At 39.0% G+C, this 14,179-nt stretch overlaps 3 protein-coding genes across 7 annotated transcripts in view; 1 reads left to right on the forward strand and 2 right to left on the reverse strand.

Annotated features, from left to right (window-relative positions):
- LOC145478505 (uncharacterized) overlaps window positions 1-1,279 on the reverse strand; it is an 18,817-nt gene extending 17,538 nt beyond the window's left edge. The window contains exon 1 of one of the 2 annotated variants that reach the window (XM_081456547.1): window positions 1-1,266. This exon is cut by the window's left edge and continues 364 nt beyond it. The gene's annotated coding sequence lies outside the window, so the exon portion shown is untranslated. The other variant, XM_081456549.1, reaches the window with a different exon arrangement.
- Window positions 1-3,340, forward strand: part of LOC145478498 (uncharacterized) — a 93,647-nt gene extending 90,307 nt beyond the window's left edge. Inside the window, exon 2 of the transcript XR_014048274.1 lies at window positions 3,330-3,340. The gene's annotated coding sequence lies outside the window, so the exon portion shown is untranslated. The remainder of the gene's footprint in view (window positions 1-3,329) is intronic.
- A 5,986-nt stretch (window positions 3,341-9,326) lies between these two features.
- LOC145478496 (uncharacterized) lies at window positions 9,327-13,703 on the reverse strand. 4 transcript variants are annotated; one of them, XM_081456538.1, is made up of 2 exons: window positions 13,386-13,703; window positions 9,327-11,402 (listed from the first exon to the last, which is right to left on the reverse strand). In XM_081456538.1, the coding sequence occupies exon 2, from the start codon at window positions 11,321-11,323 to the stop codon at window positions 10,637-10,639; it is 687 nt and encodes a 228-aa protein (XP_081312664.1). In that variant the 5' UTR covers window positions 11,324-11,402; window positions 13,386-13,703; the 3' UTR covers window positions 9,327-10,636. The 4 variants fall into 4 exon arrangements, with proteins under 4 accessions (XP_081312664.1, XP_081312663.1, XP_081312662.1 ...); XM_081456537.1 differs by having other exon boundaries at window positions 12,110-13,703; XM_081456536.1 differs by having other exon boundaries at window positions 11,488-13,703.
- Between the last annotated feature and the right edge of the window lie 476 nt (window positions 13,704-14,179).

Below are 14,179 nucleotides of genomic sequence, written 5' to 3' on the forward strand. Positions count from 1 at the left end.
AGATCCGCTCTAACTGAGAACATCTAACGTCATATCATGTCTCCTTTACGTGATTCCATCACGAGAGGCAAGAAAAGAAACAGTTTCGCCAAGAAAACAGCGTGCTCAGCTAAACTATGCGGTGTTATTAAACGGTCTGCTAAGTGAACCGAATCTTCTCATACATAAAGAATGGCCTTACTTCACAAGAGATGTCACGCTTCTCTATGTGGCAGTTGTAAGCTTCAAAAACATTAGGCAGAATTCATATCAATAAGGAATCGACTTAGAATAAAGTAAATCTCCTAAAAACCTTAGGTTTGCACAGCTGTGTTCGCCTGGCTTGGCGCAAACCTAGCAGGTTTGATCGTATCCTGCTGCTTATTGAAAATGACCAAGCAAACCATCATAGAATTTTTAGCGCAGTCTGAGGCCCCTTACACACTACGCCAAAGGGATTTGAAAACGGAGGTTTCACTGTGAAAACGCATCAAATGTTCAGTTCCGCCCACACTACACCGGAGGAATTTGAGAACGCAACAATCGCTTGTGTTTGAGTAAAACACGGGTAGGGGAATATTATGATTATCGTAAGGTCATAGTTTATGAAAAGCTTTGTTTCCAAATGTTTTCTATCCACATTAAAATTAAACGCAAAGCCAGCGTTTTCAAATTCCTCTGGCTTAAAGAGCGTTTTCGAAAAACTCCGTTTACGTGACCGATTAGTGTTGACGGAAGGCATAAGCTGGGAAATGAAGTTCCGTTTTCAAATTCCTCCTGCATAGTGTGGACGAGATCTGACTGAAGCATGGTTCATAAAATGTGGAACTGCGACATTTGTAATTTGCGTTGGGACATTCAATAGTTCTTTAATCCACTTTCAGTTTCAGTAATCTCATTTCGATCCAGATACTGTAGTTCCCGAATAACTACGAAACCGGATGATTGGTCTTTTCTGAGTGGCGGCCTACATAAGCCAATTCCACAAACAACAAAGAGAAAACGTGATCCGGCGGGCTTGACGTGCGTGAGTACAAGTTGATATTGCCTTAGCTGACACAGTTTATAAACATAAAAGCAATTGTAAATGTTAGAAATAAACAAAATCTGCCTAGATGCAGCTTTAATCTTATCGTATATTATACGAATAAGAATGCATGTATTATAGTTCTATTGGCATTATTACCTCAATCTCTTAAGGATTTGTATCAATCTTTCTTACTCAGTGTTGATATAAATTTATGTAAATTAGCCAAGTCGAAGGAGGTGCCACCCAAATAAACAACGCAGAATGCATTTTATGTTGTTGCACAAAACATGCTGAACTAATAGTTGCTGTTAAAAGATTGAATCGAGCTAACTTGTTATTTAGCTAAATAGAAAGGCCGTCGTCGTGATCTCTGACTTTTGACTTTGCCGTACTTTCAATGCGTGGGCGAGAGCGTGTTCCTTGTTCGCAAAGCACACTCGAGTTAGACGAACTCAGTGAAAGTATGCGGCTAAACGTTGTTTAAAAGTGACGTTCAGGAAACAGCAAGATCTGCAAAAGTGTAACTATCACTTGAGAAAAAGCTCAAAGCATAATCAAAGATAAACAAGGTGAATAATCGATTCCCTAATTTCAGGTGCAACCCATACACATAATTCTCAAAATACTGTAAGTATGATCTATGAATTGTTAAAACCTGCATTGTGCCTCCAAATTAAGGGTGGTATTCCCCTGTTTATAGAAGAGCCGTCAAAATCGAGGACAGTATTCATTTCTTGTGTTCCGTCATTAAAGTTTGCTCCAATAAACAAGGTACTTGAAAGTATTATTTCTCCAGCTAATACTAATGGCATCCGGCCTCTACTTAATCGCAAAGATATTCTGTGTTTTCAGAACCGATTCGAAAGGATTTGCAGTCACCTTAGAAATGTAACCCGACAGTTCAAAATTTCTTCGTTGGTTCCTTAATTTTTCCCCCAGAAATTCAAAACCCAACATTTCTCCAAGCTTGAATCAAAGTACAAACAGTGCAATATTGACTCAGTGTTTTGTGGTCTGCAATCTTAAAATTCTTTTCGAATCAGTCTGAATTAGTATTAAAATTATGCCACATTTTTCGGTATTTTCATACCCGATAATGTAAAAAGTTGGAACAAGAAAGTGACGGTTCGGCAATGTTCTTCTCCAATGCGGGACGTGACGATAGGGTAATTAAAAAAACTGGACGATAAGAAAAAAAAAATGCTCACAACATTGAGGGTTTTCCTCCCACTCATGCCTATCAAATACACTAGGGTTTATTCAGTATTATTGTTTGTATTCCAGCTTTGCCAAACTGACATAAGTTAATACGAAAGTTCTCCGTCGAGCCTCCTAATCATTCAGTTGCATCATTACAGGGAAGCCCTGTTTCCAGACTCAATACACAACTTTTAGACTCGCTCCACTTAAACCCCATGGAAGATAAGACACCAGAAGACAAACATACACGTCAGATGTACGGTGTGCGGCAGTTAATAGGAACGAATACAATACTTTGTTTATGGACTGACGCAATTTTCTACTTGGGTTTATTAGCAATTGATATTTAAATTGTTTCAAAGTTGGTTTTGCAGTGGTAAGAGAAAACAAATGTAACAGTTAAGCTCCTTCTTTCAAGGCACTTATAATAAAGCAAAGAAATAAATCAACTACACCATACCATGCGGAATTTTGCGCAATCAAAAACAACGGTCATAACCATGTCTTGGTGGGAGTAAGTGATGACGAAAAGGACAAAGATCCTCTCTAACTGAGAACATCTAACATCATATGTTCTCTTAACGCGATTCGACCACGAGCTAGAGACAAGAAAGAAACACTGAGTTTCACCAAGAAAACAGCGCACTCAGCTAAACTAGATTATCGTGAGCGCGAGATTTCTATCGCGTGATCGATCGTTGACTAGGGTGCAACCCGAGTTAACTCATGATCACGCGATAGAAATCGCCGTAATCTAATTGTTTTGGTATAAATCTACTAGTCGTTCAAAGCTTTATCTCAATACCCTTCACAGGCACTTCGAAAATGCAATACAGCGGCCGCCAGTTTGTTGACAACGGCACACTGGGCTACTCAATATCTACAACAGAATAGATAGCGAGCAACGTAGCCAATCAGAGAACGGAGTCCGCGATAGAACGCTAGTAGATCTATACCAAGCGGTGTTATCGAAAGGTCTTAATTAAGGCTAGGTCGAACGCGAGTCCTAATTTCCTTGACTTCTCATACATTAAGGTTGGCCATGCTTCATGAGAGAAGTCGAGCTTCTTTAGGGCAGTTGTAAGCTTGAAAAGAAGAACTCAAAATTAACATCAATAAGGAAGGTTTGCAGGTCTGCCGTGCTCGCCTGGCTCGGGCGCAAACTTGACAGGTATAATCGTATCCTGCTGCTAATTGAAACTACCAAGCGAATCATAGAAATTTCAGTGCAGTGTGGTTGAATCATGGTTCATAAGATGTGGAACTGAGGCAGTTCACTTGTTCTTTAATCCACTTTCAGTTTCAGTACTGATCCCATTTCGTCTCAGATACTGTAGTCCCAAAATAACTTCTAAACCGTGTGATTGCTATTTTCTCAGTGCCGGCCTATAAACTAATTTCACAAAACAACAAAGAGAAAACGTGATCGGACATGATATGCGTGAGTACGAGTTGATATTACATTAGCTGACACAGTTTATTGATGAACATTTCTTAAAAGCACTTGTAAATTTTAATATTTAATTATGGAACGTGCCCAGACGCAGCTTTAACCTTGTAGTATATTATACGAATTACAAAATTAGAAAGCCAATCGAGAAAATGTGTATTATGCTTCTGTGGCATCATTACGACTGTTGAATTTAATTTCTTAAGTATCATCCTTTCTTAGTCAGATTCGATATAAATTCATGTAAATTAGCGGCCAAGTCGAAGGAGGTGCCACCCAAAAAAACAACGCAGAACACAAGTTTTATGGCGTTGCCCAAAACATGCTGAACTAATAGTTTCTGTTAAAAGCTTGAATCGAGCTAACTTTTTATTTTGCTGAATAAAAAGGACGTCGTGATCTCTGACTTTTGACTTTGCCGTACTTTCAATGCGTGGGCGAAAGCGTGTTCCTTGTTCACAAGGCACACTCGAGGTAGATGAACTCACCGGAAAGTATGGCTGAATTGAAAGTTTTTAAAAGTGACGCTCAGGAAACAGCAAGATCTGGAAGAGTGTAACTATCACTTGAGAAAAAGCTCAAAGCATAATCAAAGATAAACACGTTTTCTGCGAAGTAGCAAGGTGCAACCCGGATAAATAAATAAATATTGTAAGTACAATCTTTAAATTGTTCAAACCTGATGTCTCCAAATTAAAGATGGTATTCACCTTTGCATAGAAGACAGTCATACTATTTCAGTTTCTTTTTACTAATGTCTATTTCTTTCAATGGCCAGTGATATTTGTCTTGTTTAACCGGTCTCCCCATAAGTGCATGGAGCGTAACGTTTAGTGATTTGAAATCACGCAGCCCTTCGTAATTCTCTTTGTCCTATTGATCATGACGTCAGTATCAATCAAGAAACCAAAGTCCAGCTTCGCAAATGACGTCACGCAAATTTCGTTATGCTTAGCTACAAATAACCCCTCTTTGTTTTAACCTACCCGAAGTTTTCTGATAAGTATCTATTAAATAAAAATAAACGACGAAATGTTTTTTGTTTGCTTTCAGTACTATGTAGATTAACAGGTGTTCACTGTATCGACGAGTCAGAAGTCCTGAAACTTCTGAAATCTTTTCACTTCCTTCAGGCGCAAAAAAACAGTTTTTTTTTGTGGGTTTGTATTGTACTCTGTTATTCTAACCACATCCGATCCATGCGGTTGGTTGGGCTGTGATAAAGACAAACATACTTAGTTCCAAATGTTGTAAACTTCGGGTTATTTTAATATTTCACAATGAGCCGGAAGCCTGAAATGGCAGGACGACGTTGTCTCAATCATTTGAAAGAATCCATGACTTCATGATAAGAACAGGAACAACTTGAACGATATTTTTTATTATTATTTATTTAACTTCTCCTAACTAAAATACTAACTTATATACATTAAACATTCATTAGGCAGGGAGATCACTACAGTGTAGCCAATTACAGTGAATCCCAGGGTACTGATAAGAATTAAACTTAAGCTGACTCATATATAAACAAGAAGAATCAAAGAAAACAAAAAAGTTCAAATTGCTAGAAACAGCACGACGGCGGACACAGAAGAGACCTCGCTATGTTGCACCTGGGACAGATTTTCCGTTTAATAGATCCATAGTCTTAAAACTCGTCATTCTTATTATGCAACAATTTTGTTGTTTCCTCCACTGTACGCGAGTGCGTGGGTAGTTTATGACAGGGAGAAATGAATACCGGGAATGTACCTCTTCAAAGAGATAGCTAAGTGACGTAAAGGAACGATTTTCAGCGAGCAAGGGCCACTGAGGAAAGAAAACACGCGAAAAAAACAAACAAACACAAAGAAACTTAACGTCGCGATAATGAAACAGACCAATTCCTGTAGCGTACTCTGCATGCTGTTTCACGGCTTAATTTATCATTTCATGAAGTTCTTAACCCACACACAGGTTTCTGTTTTTAAATTTGTATGCAGTACTCGTGCCGATGCCACTTGAAATATATGTCTATTGCCTTTCGGAAAACCTCTCGCACAACGTTTAACTCTACCTTTATCAAGGACACCAAGAGTACCGTAAGTCACCAGTCGGGAATAAGCAGCCGCTTGCTGGAGCGAACGCCAAGAAAAAACTGCATCAATAAGTTAGTGAATAAGAAATTCGATGCATCCAAATACATTTTGCGGCAAGCTCTTACAAAAGGAGATAATGCTTTTGAAAGTTGTGGTTTCTTAAAATTCTTTTTCTTAAACCTGGCAGAAGAGTATGCGGGATAAGCACTTTACTTATTGTATGTATCAGTGAAGAACACCCGGAATTGGGTGAAAGATCACAAATACAAATATGCCGGCTGCGTAAGGATTGACGAGACATGGCTGAGACAACTGATTCAAAAAAAAAAAAAAGAAAGAAAGTCCCTCTTTTAGCTCATGGCTATAGAGTCCTTATATATAGTCAATTGTCTATCGGTACATATAACTCAAACCCACATCCCAGGAAATTTATTACTTTTTGAATCAGTAGTCTCAGCCATGTCTCGTCAATCAATCCAGTTCAGAGGAGTTTACAATTTTTGCCATTAATCGATGCAGAATTACAACAATCAGGGATTGGAGCGAAGTTATTTGTCCTGTGGCGTTCTATTTCTCGTAACTGAATGAACATCACAATGGAGACTGTTGATATTTGTCTTAATCAAAACTCCAGTCTTAAAACAGTCGTGTTTTGTTTTTGCTTTTGTTTTAATTTCTTTGCGGCCCGCAAAGACACGGTGTCTTCTGCTAGCAGGTCCCTTACCTAGTGATAAGTGGAATGAAAATACGCATATATCAATTGGTTTTGAGACTAGTGTTATTTAGTGTTTCAGGGTGCCGGGATTGGAAGCGTTTGGAACACTACAAGGTCCTTATCGGTCCTACGGTAATGATAATTTGAACCCAATTTATCTTCGCTTTAGTTTATGAATTCCCTCGTGTGCTTGCGCTTTTAGTTCTTTGCGGTTTACCGCAAGATGAAAGGTGTTTGATATTGTGTTGCTACCTCTGCTGAAGCGATTTGTTGCATGGAAATAGGTGACGTACTTAAGTTAAACTTGTTTTGCTCTTTTATTCATTTTTAACGTTCTTTGCGTCATTTAGAAGAGTTGAATATTTCAAGAGTGAACTTGACGTTGGCGTTTGTGTTTTCATAGAAACGGTATATGCGTCATTATCGAACTTTGCTCATAACTAATGTAACTGCATGTTGTTACTAATATTACTCTATACTAACAAAAGTAGAAGTTGGTTGTTTCTCTACTACAGCTCGTTAACTGTGGCACTATAATGAACATGTGCAGCTTGATCGTCAGAAAAGTTACTAGAAGTGTCAAAAGAGCATAATATTGTTTAGCTGGAGATTACACCAAAACATCAATGCAATACTATAAAATTATTGTGACGTGGCTTTTTCATACCATACGTATATTCCAAGAAGGAACATGAAATCAAAACTTTGACTTTTCAATCCGCTTCACCAATACAACCGCCTGTCATCTTTCCCAACAAGTTTGGCGTTTCGTGATCGATTAGGGTCAGATCTGACGCATTTGCGCGGGATATCTCAATTTCTAACTCTTCTGAGAATTTTGCCATTTTCCTTTAGTATGTTATTTTATTATTTATATTTTTTGCAACCAAGTACTTGAAACTGTCCCTGGCTCCATCAGGATATTTTCTTCAAGTGTACTGTGACAAGCTTGTAACTGTCTCTATAGGCTAGCTAAGGTTAAAAAAATTTTCTTTCTGCCATAGAGCAAAAACATACTCAGAAGGAACTAATGACCTCTACAAAATGTCGCAAACAGTTCTTGGCCTCATCAGTGCATTACCTGAGTACTACTTCATTCTCTCTGTGTAATATTCTATGACCACTTCCCGTCTCTGTGGTGTGACTAAGGATATGGTTCCCCAAGGGAAAACGTCTCCTACAAAATGTCGTGATCAGTTCTCGACTGCATTAGAACACCTTTGTATCATACCAACAGTTTCCTTCCTCTGCGGTGGTTCGAAGAAGAAAGAAATTCTTCTACAAAATATCATATTCATACACCGGTCATCGCCTTCATCATTCCTCAATCTCTGCATGCAGTGTGGCAAGAGATTCACATGATGCCTTCTTTTATCATTAAATACTTCAGTCACAGAGATAACGATGGTTTACATTTTCAAACATAACGCATACAACGCTTTATACCTCTTTTGATATGATCGTTATATGCCTTAAATCTTCAGGAATTTACAGAAAGCGCAGAAAAAGCGCAAGTAGATACCCTAGTGCAATATCGACACTTGCGTTCTTGTTCCGCAGTTCCGAAATTGGTAAGTTGGAGGCCCTTTTCGTGACTGTATGTACAAGGAAGTGCAAACCCAAAACAATACTCCTCTCTTCAGTTGAAAGCTAATGGTAAATGGTTTTGTGGTCTCCAAGTGGGATACCCCACACCGTTTAATGAGACACTGCATGTAACTCGTGTAAAGCTTTTAGTTTTCAAAATCTAATCGGAACATTGGATTTGTGGATGTGCACGTAAGTGAAGGACGTGTTTGGTCATGTACAATCACAGTTCTTTACAAGGCCTTTCTCAAGGGCGCATTCACAGAGTTTCATGGTATTTTAATTATGAATACTAGCGCTGCACAGGGAAAGTCTCAAGAACAACTATCACGACAGTGACAATCCTGCACGATCACTCAATGTATAACTTTAATTTGCTATTCAGCATACTAAAATATATGCACGCCTTTGTATGAAATTGCTTGCAACGAAATACAGTTGTCATTCTGGTAGCTCTTAAAAAGGAATAAGTAATCAATGCTTTTGACAGTTGTGGTTCTCACAAATTGATTGATCATAACTGAGTAACACGCACATTGAAAAGACCCTCAGCAATGGAGAGAACTCAGTGCTACAGACCGAGGCATTTACCGTCAGCAAGTTTGCCATTGGGTTTAGATTCTTAACACTTCTTTTAAGCTTTATACGTAGGTGGTAAATATTGCACGAATACCCGGTTGAGGCGTTTTGGCTTTGTAATATACAAAACAAAGCTTTATCTCTGAAAGATTAGTCACGAGTGAACTGCTGGGCCGGGTGCCAACTGCTAGAAGGAAGCTCAGTCCAGACTCTTCATAGGTCTTCATAAATGAAACTTGTGAACGTAAACCAAAACCAAGTAAGAAAGAAGCTGATGTTGACCCAGGGATAGCAAACGCATAGAGATACATTGCAGCATGTAAGGAAAGAAAACACCCCGTGACAAACCACGCGCTAAAAGCTGTACATGAAAAACTCGGTATAGGCTCAGACAGAACTGACACGAGCTGTTGACCCCGGCAGTGATGTTTGGAGCACATTAGAGAATTGATACTTTGACGATCGAAATACACGCGTGATTTCCTCTTCTTTTCCTAGTCTTTTAGGAAACAGTATTTCTTTGTGTTTCTCAGTATTGAGTAATAGACGTTCTTGTGTTCTTACATTATTTTTTGTTCTCACAGACTTCACTCGTGTTTCCACAATACGACAGAAACACGAAAAATAGCTCTCTGTTTTTTTTTTTTTTCCAAACTAATACAACAAGGTTAAAGCCGAATCGATAATATCAGTAATGACTGTGCTAAGTGAGATGCCGGTATTATATAATTTGTTCGTTGTATTTTTAACGTCTTCGTTTGCGTAAAACATACAGATATAGTGGTTGATCGACAGCCGCGCGTTTCAACCGGAAATGCGGTGAAAGTTGAGCGGCGACAAGTGGTTTGTTTTAAACTCTTTTTCGTTTTTTTTCTTGGTACAGAAAGACAACAATATTGTCGGTTTCACTGTAAAGCGACGGGACTCATTGAAAATGTAAACACTTGTGTCATGTTTACACTGATTTCAGACCATTTCACAACAAAATGCAGCCATTCGTCGTACAACCTTAGCCGGTCATGATAATGGCAAAGTCCACAGGTCTCGAGAAAGCCGTGTTGTGTTTGTAGTCTGCATAAGATCTGAAGTACAATACACCTGTAGCCTGACACGGTATTTGCATTATTTTATGAAATGATCCTTCTCAGAACCAGTTAGGTTTGTTTACACAAGACTTTTAAGTCAATCACCAAAATTCTCAGGGAGGTGGCAAAACTACCTCGTATAACTGTTTTCCTGACCAGTGCAATAAGTTATATAATTTCTTACTAGATAATTATATGCGATGCATCACTGTGATGCCAGCTGCCACGGTATTTTGAGTATTTTTGGCTGTGTACAGTGATCTTTAAATTGAGGGTAAGAAAAGGGACAAAGAGATTGCAATAATAAAGCATAAACGAACACGGATGATCAAGGATGGAGACGATTAACACGGATTACCTACTACGAACTTGAAAAATTTAGCCTAAACTTTTCAAGGTGCGCAAACCATGACGTAGCTCCTTTAATCCACCGTGGTTATTACTAATCCCTGTAGTGCCTTTTTGTGCTCACTGACCACGTTGTGTCAGACTCAGCTCTCGACTCACCCCACGTGAGATGTGCTTCGGTTCTTTCCCAGAGAACCAATCAAATGAGATCAAATAACGTATCTGCTTTACACCTCTTGAGCACTTCAAACTTACGGTTTTGTTTGTTTTACGTATGTAGCGCGTATTCTTTGTTTTCAGTGACACAAGCACTTCACAATTCCATAGCTACAGTAACGTTGGGTTTTGGACGTGCGATATTCCGCATTCCATATATTAATGGCATTTCCGTCACCTATTACCCATGCCATTAAGATCAACAGACGAGGAGCAAGTGCAGGAATAATAACAGAACATTTATTCATTCCGTTTTCTATAAGCAGTATATATACAAAACCATTACATCGATACAGATCATTCTTCTGTATTTACAAAATCCGTTCTAAATGTTTGACTGAATGTCTAACATTGCATCACGCAGTTTTACTACCCTGAGCCTTCATCATCGCTAGCAGTAGCTACAGAAACAAAATCTTCATTCACTCCGAGTCTTAATTTTCGTAGCATTATCAAACTTATTTGTTCTTTGAAACATTTCATCGACAAACCAACGACTACTCCGATAGAGGGGAGTAAGGTCAACGTTGCTGCCAAGATTGTACTCGGTGCCGTGTTTGTTAAAATCACTCGAGCGGGATTCCTTGAATTGTGATAACATTCGTAAGACGAGTTTCTCGAGCCCCATCTTTCGCTAAAGCTTTTGACATGTCTGTAAACGTCATCCGTGGTTCCGCAGTCGTAGTCTCTGAGTTTGTACGAACATTCATCGGTGATTCGTCGTCGATCTTTCACAACTAGAGCCTCACGTAAGGATGCGTTGTTGTATGAAACATAAATCTGTAGACAAGGATAATAAATTATGCATTTTGTGTAGCTATTTCGTCCAGGGCAGTGGCACTGAAGTCGTTTGTCGGGATCTGTGATTAATTTTGTTGCCGTGACATTGCAGAATCCCATTTCGTATTGTGCACTCTCAATCTTTGGTAGAGTCACCAGAACCAACACAAGGAGGAGAAACAAGCTTGAGGATACAAGAACACTCCTCGCAAAACGTTCTACCAGCTTAATATTTGTCGCTTGCTGCCGCGGCCAGTTGACATTCAATCGACTCATAATCCTTACAATCTTGAAACTACGAGGCTGCGTTCCAACATTCCGAAAATTCTCTAGGGTAGGATTACCATGATTTTCCCTGTGTAAAGACAAAGATGACATTTCAAACGCGGCTTCTAGACGACATCAACATATTTTTTTCTTATTTGAGCATGTTTACCAACCGAGTCGAAGTTGATGTCTCTTTTGACTTGCCGAAACCTGCCCACTATCCACCATCTTGACTGACCCACGCATGAAATACGAACCTGACTGTAAAGCAACACTGTTGCGTTAGTCTATGATGATTCTATGATGTTTGAGCAAGGCTTGTTGTTCGTGACGAAATGTCGGGATTTAATTTCAAACTTTTGAAAGAAAGGCAAAAAGCGTCTCCTCCTTACTCACGAACATTACAGTTCAGGGTTAGCTACAGATAGACACGCAGGACACCCTAAAGGTAGACAAATCCTCACTACATATAATATAATTGTTTAATCGATCAAATATAAATAAATGATTTTCATGACAGACATCAGCAAAGCTTGCTAAACTTTGAACGACAACAATGATAGAGCATATAGACAGACTGGGCCACATTCTCCTGACTAAGCTGCGCACGGCTAAAACAGATCCTTTTTCCAAGGCACCACTAGCCTTCAGTTTAAACAACATAACTGCAAATTTCAATTTTCCTTTTACTGTAAATTGGTTAAAAAAATAAATTATTTGCGTCTTTCGCGGCGCACGTTAATGACAGGAAGAAGAAGGAGAACTGAACTTTATAAATTAGCCGGGTGTACCTACCCTGCTCACCACAAAAAATGAAGCCCGCTTGCGTAGCTTACAGGTGCTCGTTCTTGCATAACCAACTGGCGCCGGAACGACACGTACGAAACCAAAATGCGGATTTTTCAATTTTATGACTAATTTCCTAGCGAACCAGCCACCATATAGAGCGATCAGCCTATAAATCGTCAATTTGTAAGGAGCCATTCGTAGCTCTAACTTAGGCGTCTGACGCTAAAAACCAGACATAAGAGAAATCTTTGTAGGTGGAACAGCCGTTTCTCTATTTTAAGAAATCAGTAAGCTGACCTACTGCAGTGGCTCATTTTAGTTCATTTAGTTCAACTTTTTCAACTCATTTTAGTTCAACTCTATTTGTTAAGAAATAATACAATTCAAGGTTACCGTACTTATAATTTACGTCGCCTCGTATGGCGAAATACAGCCACCTGCAGCTGGGTTACCATGGTAAAAATGTTGATTGGGAATAATGTATGGCTCGCTTTTATGCATCATGCATATACAAACAAAGTTGTACAGAAGCTGTTCACCATTGAACATTGATATAAATAGAGACTTGGACATGGTTGGACAGTAACAATAACATAGTGCCACTATATATAATTTGCCAACTTAACATCAACTCAGTACCAACAAATCTGATCATTTTATGAATGTGTTACTTGCTCTACTCTCCAACTAACTGAGTTCCGCTTGGATTCATCTTATTCCCCGCTCACTCGAACACAAATAAAGGCGAAACTGAATACTGAGAAGTAGTCACGAAGGACGAAAGACGGGTTTAAGCGAATGCGATATATTTAAACAATCGGCAAAAAATTAAGCGTTAAAAGCCTGAAAATAAAGTAAGTTAATAACATGCGAAGCCACGTATACTAGGCCCCACGACCGATGGTTATTCCTGTCAATCTTTTTAATATTCAGTGTCCTGCATGTTGGATGAAGAGCAGGAATGAAAATAATAACAAATGTTTTTGTTTGGTTGTCGGTTGGCTCGTTTCACCAGACAGAATGCGAAAAGTCTTACCGTAAAGAGCCAATCAGGCTGATAAAAGATTTGCTTGTTGCGATTGTGGGGTAATTTGGGGCCGTTATAATTCACCCTTCGAACGATTTATGAAATTAATATTACCAAAACATGTTGCATCGGCAATAAGGCACACGTTCTTGACCATGACTACAATGTAAGATGTAAAATCTAATTTGTAAAATCTACAACATCAACTGACACAGCATTGCCTCGAAAAATCGGTAAAAAGCGGAAAAAACTCACCTCGGTCGACCATAAATTCAGTGCTCCTCGCGTGAATATTTAAATTCGATTTCCTTTTTTTCCTACGTCAACAATGAAACGAAAACACGAGAATTTGGCTTGTTAATTAAACTCCGGGCTGAAGACACTAGAGCTACATAGATCTTTTGGAGCCATAAACCGTCGATTTTTAAAATTCTCGGACGCGGAATGATCGGCAGATTTTTAACATCAACCTATCGTTCGCATTGACGTGTAGTTTGCCGTAAGGTTAGCAGTGTTATGGAAACAAATCTGAGTGATCTGTTTTCTTCTGACAACGAATATGATTGAAATCAACGCGCTGTTAACATAAATTTGAAGAGTTTCTAATTTAAACCATTAATGTGCAAATACATCGGTCCAAACATCTGTCACTGTTGGCATTCCCAAGACTTGTTTTGCGTTTCCCTTAGAAACAAATCTTCTGTCTCTTTTAATACGGAAGCTTTAGTGACTTTAATCTTACGGAAGCATACACTGAGTTGGAGGCTACAAGCATTATCATGGCGTTTTTTTCGCCTTTGCTCGTACTCCTCGTACTTCACGGTGCCTTTCGGCTGTTTCTTTTTAGCTGTGCAAGTTGGCTCGCAGACTGACGTTGTAAATTGTATTGAAATAAAACAATTCTTTTAGCAATTTCATATCCAGTAAAGATATACTGAGACCTGTCGTTGAAGAGTGCTTTGCCCTCATTCGTATTGGAATTGTAGCATTAGACTAGTCTGAGGGACTCTCGGCATATAAAATCGGCAACTGGGCTGCCCTGGATAGCG

The sequence above is a fragment of the Orbicella franksi genome, chromosome 2 (genome assembly GCF_964199315.1).
Source record: "Orbicella franksi chromosome 2, jaOrbFran1.1, whole genome shotgun sequence".
NCBI classification, from domain to species: Eukaryota; Metazoa; Cnidaria; class Anthozoa; order Scleractinia; family Merulinidae; genus Orbicella; species Orbicella franksi.